At 44.1% G+C, this 9,632-nt stretch overlaps 1 protein-coding gene across 1 annotated transcript in view; it reads right to left on the reverse strand.

The window, feature by feature from the left end:
• The window catches only part of RAB3B (RAB3B, member RAS oncogene family), a 62,163-nt gene that overhangs the window by 52,066 nt on the left and 465 nt on the right, over positions 1 to 9,632 (reverse strand). Inside the window, exon 2 of the mRNA XM_006768310.2 lies at positions 1,356 to 1,583. Coding sequence (XP_006768373.1) covers positions 1,356 to 1,583 — 228 coding nt within the window. The remainder of the gene's footprint in view (positions 1 to 1,355; positions 1,584 to 9,632) is intronic.

The raw sequence follows: 9,632 nt of genomic DNA on the forward strand, positions 1-9,632 counted from the left end.
CAGAAATACTTTGAAAACAGGGACTGAGGGAGGGTAGGGGAGGGGGGGGGTAAGGGGGAAAGAGCAACCAAAGAACTTACATGCAGGCATAGAGGCCTAACCAAGGGACCCGGACAACGGGGGGGGAGGGCAAGAGCGGGGGGGGTAGAGGGTAACGTGGGGACAAGGACACATATGTAATTTCTTAATCAATAAAAATATATTAAAAAAAAAAAAGTATATGATCTACATGTTGCTATACCATCTCAACTATATATATATTTTTTTATTAGTACCAGTGGTAAGCACCAATAATAGTAGCTGTGATGGCGAGCTAACAAGACGGTCCCCTATGATCCTCACCTCCCAGGACTCATACCATTGTATAGTTTCCTTCTATGTTGAATCAGTGACCAATAGAATACTTTAAGGCTGAGCAATAAGAGGCATTGCCACTTCTCCTTTGAACTCTTGGATCTTTCCAAGAGCTGGGGGAAGCCACCTGCCATGCCATGAAGAGATTTAAGCAGCTCTGTGGAGAGAGCCACCTGGGAATGAACTAAGGCAGTGATTCTCAACCTGTGGGTCGCGATCCCCTTGGGGGTCAAACGTACCTTTCACAGGGGTCGCCTAAGACCATCGGAAAACACATATATAATTACATATTGTTTTTGTGATTAATCACTATGCTTTATGTTCAATTTGTAACAATGAAATTGGGGGTCACCACAACATGAGGAACTGTAGTAAAGGATTAAGGCATTAGGAAGGTTGAGAACCACTGAACTAAGGCCTTCTAACAGGCCAGTACCACACATGTAAGTGAGCCACCTTTGAAAGGGATCCTCCAGCCCCACTCAAGTCTTCTGATGATTGCAAACCAAGCTAACATCTGGCTGCAAGCTCATAAGTGTCTACAAGCCAGAAACTCTTAAATGTTCAAGTCACAAAAACTGTGCGGTAATGAATCATTATTGCTGTTTTAAGCCATCAGGTTTTGAAGTGATTTGTTATGCAGTGATAGATTATGAATACAATAGCTAACATTTATTGTGCATTAACTATGTTCTAGGAACTATATAAGCACCCATAGCCCTATGATGTAGATGCTAGCTCCAAAGCCTAGATTCTGTCACTATTCATACAGGCCAGAAAAATGCCTCTTAGGATAGCTAAGCAGCAGAAGCAACGGAGCCTCCAGAGGAGAGAAAACTTGTATAAAACCAGCAAGGGGCACTCCAGGGGCAAGACCAGCAATGGCATTAGTGTCTGATGCTGTAAGACCCAAAATTCCAAACCGGCCCCACCCCCTAGCCCTGGTACTAGCAGACTAGTCCCCGGTCAGGCCAATCCTGTCCAAGATGCCTGGGACTCACCCAGATCTGCAGCTTCACTCGCTTCTCATTGCGGTAGACTGTCTTCACCTTGAAGTCGATGCCCACAGTGCTGACGAAGGCCGGGGTGAAGGTGTCATCAGCATAGCGGAAGAGGAAGGAGGTTTTGCCAACGCTGCTGTTGCCGATGATGAGCAGTTTAAACATGTAGTCAAAATTCTGGTCGGAGGCATCTTTGACCCCGGCTTTACTATCGGTCACTGAAGCCATCTGCAGGAGAGACCTGTGGTCACTCAGGAACACATCTCTAGTGTCACCAACCTTTTAATGGTCACTCCGCCATTCACATACTCATTCCCCACCCCAGCATCACTGAGGAAACACACACTACTCAGAATCACCCCATCACTGCACCTGTCCCAATGTTGTCTCAGGATTAGGTGGAACCCAGCTCCTCCCATTCATTCCTTCAGCAAATATTTACTGAGCACATTGCTCTGGGTCAAACCCTGTGCGGGGCATGGGGAATACAAATATGAATCAGACATGGTGACTACCCTCTGAGTGGCCACAGATTAGAGTGAAAAAGCACATAAACTCATAGTAACAAAGTCTTGGCTAAGGAAGCCCACAAGAAGCTTCTAACCGAACCTGGAGGAATGGTGGTCAAGGAGAGTCTCCTATGGGAGGCAGCTCCTGAGCTGAGTTGTGAGGTGGGGGTGGTGGGGGGAGGCAAAGCCAAAACAGCAAATACATGAACATTTCAGGAAAGACCCTGTACAAGGCTATCATTCCCATTTCAAAAACTTTTGTGGCTCCCCACAGCTCTGAAGATCAAGCCCAACCTGTTCAACTCGACAAAGAACCAGAGAATAAACTCTAAACTTTATCTTCCCCTAAGTCTTCTCCCTACCAACCTGTGCAACTTTATACCAGATTACACACTTTACTCCAAACATGCAATATTCCTTGCTTTTGTCCCATTAGATAGTATTCTTTCTTTCTGTCTAGACATTCTTCTCCTAATAAACTCGTGCTCACCCTTGTAGATCTGATGAAGTCTTCCTTACCCGTGCATGGCAGGGGCATGCACTCCTGCCCTGTACTCCCAGAGCACTCTAACAGCACTTTCTACTATTTCAGAACTGTTCACTATTCTAGCTCCTCCTTTAGATCAAACATCTGAGACTTAAAGTACTTCGTTTCTGCCTCTCTAGCTTCTAGCACAAGTCCTAGTACATGATCAGCACTAAGTAAGTGTGCCCTGAATTAATAAGAGTCACGTCCTCACTCTGGGGCCCAGTCTCATCATCTGGAAAATGGGGAGAACAATTTCTGTCCTGCTCTCCTCGCAGAGCTGTTACAGGACTCAAATAAGATAACAATGAGTAAGACCTTCATAAACTGGTAAACCCCACACAGGTGTGAACATAAGTCATTCTTACTCCAAATCCTACAAAGCATAGATCCTTTGTTTATTGATTCATTTATTCAGCAGTATTTATTACATGCCAGCGGTTCCCTGAAACCCCAGCCCTCTCAGACCTGCCACCCAACCTCCCTTTTTCTTGAACACTTGAATCTGAACTTTATAATCCAGCACTTGGTCCCACAGTCTTTGAATGTTTAATTGCTTTTTCTACATCTCACCAGCTGTAGGTACCCTGCTTCTCCCTATGTAATTTCTTTTTGTGTTCAGCGCTGGGTACTTAGACATGTTGGGTGAGTAGTCAGGGGATGGTAGGAAGACAGCCCTACTGTAAGGTAATGTTCAGGTGTCACTCCCTTTAGGAATTCCTGCTAGGAGTGAGACTGGTGAATTTATCTCAATGAGCCTCTCCAGTGAGTTGTAAGGTTAAAGCTCTCCTGAAGAAAGGTCAGACAAATACGTGGGCTAATTTATTAGAAGCCCTTTAAGAATACTTCATTAAATATGCCACCACTAGCCTGTGGTGGCCTCTGTTCTTTCCTCTCTTTTCTCCCAGCTCTCAAGCCTTTATCTGAGACCTGCAGCCTCATTTCCTGTATCAATCTGCTCCATGGCAAGGCTCCTTGGGCAGGCATAGAACATTCCCTGGACCCCTGGCAACTGAGGCATAGCATTCGCATGGAAGAAGAAAGTGATATTGGAGGGAAGGGTGCTTACACTGTTTCATAGCCCTAACTTGTCAATTTTTCATGGTACAAGATGCAGAGCCTATTTTAAGAATTGGCAAAGGAATTATGCCTTTTCTAACTAAAACAAGGAAAGCAACCACAGTGCCCTCACCCTATCCTCTGCTCGGCTGCCAACCATCTTTATTTACAAGAGAAAATTCCAATTTTGAAAGTGTAAAAATTTAGAAAAAAGCTTAAAAGTATAAAGAGAAATTTTTAAATGACCAGACATCCCCTCCATTCAGAAACTGCCATTGTTGCCCTAACCAATTTGGCTCAGTGGATAGAGCGTCGGCCTGTGGACTGAAGGGTCCCAGATTCAATTCTGGTCAAGGGCATGTACCTTGGTTGCCGGCACATCCCCAGTAGGGGGTATGCAGGAGGCAGCTGATCGATGTTTCTAACTCTCTATCCTTCTCCCTTCCTCTCTGTAAAAAATCAATAAAGTATATTAAAAAAAAAAGAAACTGCCATTGTTAACATGTTGAGTGTATTTCTTCCCTTCTCATGCAATAAAATGCCATCTATTTTAAGTTGTATCTTATTTGTTAATTTAAAAAGTAATACACACATTGAAAATAATTCAAATAAATGTTTCCTATTTGTAAGTACTACTTTATCACCATCTGCAGTTTGCATTATTTTCTTAATTTTTAGCATGAAAGTAAGTAATATGGAACCTAAAGGTTTACAATGAAAAAACAAACAACAAAAAACTCCCACTTGGGCGGGGGGAGGCAATAGGGGGGATAAGGACACATATGTAATACCTTAATCAATGAAGAAAAAAAATAAAAACTTAAAAAAAAAAAACTCCCACCCGTGATTCCCAATCTCTGGTCCCTCTTCTCAACAGCAAACATGTTACCAATTCATTAATCCTTCAGAGACAGTCTTTATAAATATAAGCATAGAGGTCTGTTTATATTTTTATCTGTGTATAATGATAACATACTATACATTCTAGTCTATATTTTCTATGCACATTTTAACAGCTAAGATATTTTCACTAGTTTTGTACCCTGCTCCTTTTCACTTAACGTTGTCATATTTTACTAGACTTTTAAAACTCTTCATAAATATTATTTCAATTGACTGTTACATTATATTACATCTAAGGATGTGTCATATGACCAATTCTTTAATGTTATATATTTGTTATTTTTATATTCTTAATTATTATAAACTAGAGGCCTGGTGCATGAATTCATGCAAGGGTGGGGTCCCTTGGCTTGGCCAGCGATCGGGCCAATCAGGGCCGCAGGAGGTTGACTGTGAGAGTGCACTGACCACCAGGGGGCAGCTCCTCCATTGAGCGTCTGCCCCTTGATGGTCAGTGCATGTCATAGCAACTGGTCGTTCAGTTGTTCAAAAATATATATATTTTTATTGAGATTAAAACACAGTGACCATTTCTTTACATAAATACTTGTTCAATTTCCTGTTTATTTCCTCAGAAGCGATCTTAGAAGTGGAACTGCTGGTCAAAGAGTAACTTTGCTAAAACATAGATATGATCCATACCTCAATTTTATGTTCTTTTATTTTTAAAAATATATATATTTTTATTGATTTTTTACAGAGAGGAAGGAAGAGAGATAGTTAGAAACATCGATGAGAGAGAAACATCGATCAGCTGCCTCCTGTACATCTCCTACTGGGGATGTGCCCACAACCAAGGTACATGCCCTTGACCGGAATCGAACCTGGGACCTTTCAGTCCACAGGCCGATGCTCTATCCACTGAGCCAAACCGGTTTCGGCTATGTTCTTTTATTTTATCCTCTAAATAAACCTGGGAGATAAAATTGAAATGACAAAATTATTATTTCCATTTGATCAAGAAGGAAACCGAGAGCCAGATATTAGGAGGATTTGCCCAAGCCTCATAGCTACCGGCTGAGACTAGACCTAGTGCCATGCAGCAGTGTTATGGGAAAGTTCAACATCCCAGGCCAACTCCTCAGCTGAATTTCTTGGGCAAGTCAAGTGGCCTCTCTAATTCACAGTATTTTTACCTTAAAATAGAGAAAATACCACCTATTTCACAGACCTGTGGTGCAAATATATAAATAATCTGGCATAATTTCCTGGCCCATGTGAGGTACTCAATAAATATTATTTCACTGGCCCCTTTAATTTACCTCTGCAGTCAAATCTTGTTCAACTACCCTCTCCCTGATCTGGGCTACATTATTTGAGCTTGTTTTACAATTAACTATCTGCCTCCTCTCCTAGAATAAGCTGAGTTGTATCCATCCTTACACCTGCCAATACTGGATCTATAGTAAATCCTTAAGGCATATTATTCCTTTCAATAAACGTTTAGTGAGCATTTGCCATGTGCCAGACTATCAATGTAAATGTTATATTATTGGTCTTCATTCTTCTGACGCAGCTATTTACACTCTTAGATTCCTGGAATTAGGAGAGATTTTGGAGTGGCGGCTTTATCACAACAAAAAGCCTAGCTCCTGGTCCAGCTTTCCCAGTAACTCAATGTAAATGTATGAACTTGGGTAAGTCACTTAAACTCTGAGCTTCAGTGTCCTCATCTATGATATGATGATATTACCTACCTTGCAAGGCTGCTGTGAATTTTAAACAAGGGAATGTATGTGTGTTTCACTGTGTAGATAAAACTGCATGTGGCCTCACGTAGAATCAGCCTTTATTAGCTACGACTGCCACAGGTGTGAGAGTGAGGAGCTAGGCAAGAGTAAAAACAGTTTCAATTCCTGCCTGATCCACTCCCCTTCATTTTACAGTTCAAAATTTGAGGCTCCACAAGAGAAGTGATTTGTTCAAAGTCACATAGCAAGTCATGACCAGAACTTCTGTGATCTAATGACTCCCAGATTAGACTGGACTTAGAGGGGGAAAAAAAACTGCAACAATTTTAGAGGGAGTAAAGAAGCATCCCCGGCCCGCATGATGTTGCTCAGTGGTTGAGCGTCAACCTAGGAACCAGGAGGTCACAGTTCAATTCTCGGTCAGGGCACATGCCCAGGTTGTGGGCTCCATCCTCTGTATGGGGTATGCAGGAGGCAGCCGATCAATGATTCTCTCTCGTCACTGATGTTTCTATCTCTCTCTCCCTTTCCTTTCCTCTCTAAAATCAATAAAAATATATTTTTTAAAGAAAGCATCCCCAGCGCCCTGCGCATCTCTATCCTAGCACTTGCCACACTGTTTACGTGCACACAGCGTAGCTTTCCCAGTAGGTAGTGTGAGATCAGGAAGAGGCAGGGGGCAGAGAGGTTCAGTTGGAAGGCACGTTCAGATGTAAGCCCCAAGGGGATCTTTTCAAGAGGGGGCTACCCAGACACTTGGAAGGAGGTAAAAAGCACCCTAGCGAGCAGCTGCCTGAGGCAGATTGAAGCAGAGAGGTCACTGCACAGGGCGCATGCAGAACCACACTTGTGAGATAGGATCAAACACATCTTCCCTCTCTTTTGTGACAGTTACATAAATGATAGAGCCTGGTAGCTCACTGTCTCCGTGACAAGCCATATAGATGAAGGCCCAGGGACCATCTGGGAAGTCATCCCTGGTTTCTGGCTAGGCAACGAAGAAAATGGCTCCTGTAAGAGTTGGTGTGAGGCCCTAGCTGGTTTGGCTCAGTGGATGGAGTGTTGGCCTGTGGACCAAAGGGTCCCGGGTTCGATTCTGGTCAAGGGGCATGTACCTTAGTTGCAGGCTCCTCCCTTTCACAGGCCCTGGTGGCTTGTGAAGGAGGCAACCAATCAATGTGTTTTTCTCACATCATGTTTCTCTCTGTCTTTCCTTCTCTCTTCCACTCTCCCTAAAAAAAAAAAAAGAGTTGGTGTGAGAAACAAATAATGTGTTCAGTCTGATAGGAGCAGAAATAAACACCTCAGAAGAAGCCAACTTCAGCCAAGAAAGGGGGAGGGGAGAGGAGAGGAAAGAGGGCCCTAAAATCCAGCAAGAGGAGATCAATTCAATACATGCAGTGAATAGATGAACTCTCCCGATGGAAAAAGCATATGATTGAGTCAGAAGACCTGGGGTGAGCCTTTGCTCTCTCAGCAGTTGTGTAACCTTAGGCAGATCACACCCTGGGCCTCAGTTTCCTCATCTCTAAAATGAGTTAATAAAATGACTCCCTGGCAAACTATTTTAAGAATTACAACCAGTCTATGGGAGAGTGCTTTATAAAAACTCTTAATCTCTCTCTCTTTTTTTTTTTTTGTCTGTGTGCTTCATGTTTTCTTATCTCAGGTCATCCTGGGTAGTGGAAATAGCCTGGGGTTCCAAACCAAACAAACTAGATTCGGTTTCTGTGTCTATCATTTATTATCTGTGAGATCTTGGCAAGAAATTTCACATGACTAAGACACAGTTTCCTCATTTGTAAAAGCATTATTGGAAAGACCGTAGTCAGTGTTGGAAAAGCATGTAGGTAGTATATGACCTATAAGAGGTGCTCCTATTGGGAGCTTTTATCAGTGAGGAATAAAGAGCGAGTTGGGCATATGTGGACCTCACCCTAGTATATGCAACCTCCTCCCGAAACCCATACTCCACTAATTTTTCTAATTCAACCTTTCTTTAGGTCATTCCCCACTGATAACTCATCACCACCACCCAGCATATCTCCTCATTGTTTCCCCACAGAAACAGCTGCCATTTTTTGAGCACCTACTAAATGCCAGGTATTTTCAATACATTCTCTCTTGCATAAATAGAAGCTTGGAAAATGTTCACTTCCTTCTTTCTCCAGGATGGAGACCGCCATGGGTGTGGTCACTGACAGAATGTAGGCACACTTGTATAATAACATAGTGGTCTTTCTCTTTTGTACAGTGCTTTATAGATTATGAAAGTTCTTTTCCCCCACATTATCATATATAATCTTCACAACAATTCTTGGGGGGGTAGATAAGGAAATTGAGGCAGTAGTACAACCACAGCTCAATTATTCATTCAATCAGCATTCACTGAGCACGTACTGTGAGCCAGGCCCTGTGCTGCACTCTGGGGAGATGAAGAGGAACCGTAAGGAGTTCAAGCTTAGATGGGAAACCTTTTAAACATCCTATAGGTTACTGATGCCTCCTTTCATATCATAACCCTTAAGAAAGTGAAGATTTATTTCTTGGGCTAGAGATCATTTTTGAATTTAGCCTTCTCTCATACTGTTTCCTCTGATAGTAACATACTTTATTCTACTACAGGCTAAATCCTTCATGACCCATCATCCTCTAACAAAATGTCTCTCCTCCGGCTAACACAGCACCAGGGACAGGGCTTTTCAGGGACTTCCATTGTTTTCTCCCCTTTATAGGCACAGAACAGGTGGACATTCACCTGTACACACACACACACACACACACACACACACACACACATCTAATTTCATTCACTATCCCCCACCCTTTTCCATCTGGATTCTGAGAAATTGGGATGGAGGGCCCTGTCTTCCTCCCATCTCCCTCCGCATTTCTAGTAGCTTCCACATGCTGCTGCCCTGCTCCCCTTCTAGTCTCTTCTCACACCTGGACTCCAAAATAGTCAGCCTGTGGATGAATTTTCCTGTCCATGGTTCTCTTTGTCTTGTCGCTGATCACAGGTGGCCGTGTCATGGGGTCCAGTGTCTGGGTCCCCTTCGCAGCCTTCTGAGGAGCTAAGACACTGCTAGAGCCTGGGTTCCCATGGACTCCACTCTGGTCCCCCATCATCTTCCCAATCGCATACCTCTTCCCCAGCCTGACCCAGGGCACCCACCACCCGAAACTCTCCAAGTTCCCTGACAGCTCCTCCACTCAGCCACCAGACGCTGGCTCTATTGCAGTGCGTCTCCACCCCTCACCTTTGACCAGAACTCAGGTGCCCACTCCCCAAATCCAAGGCCCCTACCCTCTCCCTCCATCAGCTCCCCACCCTTTCCTCTGCTGGCCGGCGGGGTAGAACAGCCCGAGGTCCCACCTCCCCATTCTTTCAGGCTTCCCACCCCCAAGGCCAACCTTCGCCCCCACTCAGGTTACCCGCTTTGCCGGTACCCAGCTGGGCATGGCTCCCAGCTCTCCGCCTTCAAATCTCCTGTCCCCGACCAGCAGCCCTGACCCCTGCCCAGAGCCCCCCCCTCTCATCACCTCTCTCCTCTCCAGTTCAAAATGACCCCCGCTGGCCAGGCCCCCC

This window comes from Myotis davidii, unplaced genomic scaffold (genome assembly GCF_000327345.1).
Source record: "Myotis davidii unplaced genomic scaffold, ASM32734v1 scaffold79, whole genome shotgun sequence".
In the NCBI taxonomy this organism is placed as follows: domain Eukaryota; kingdom Metazoa; phylum Chordata; class Mammalia; order Chiroptera; family Vespertilionidae; genus Myotis; species Myotis davidii.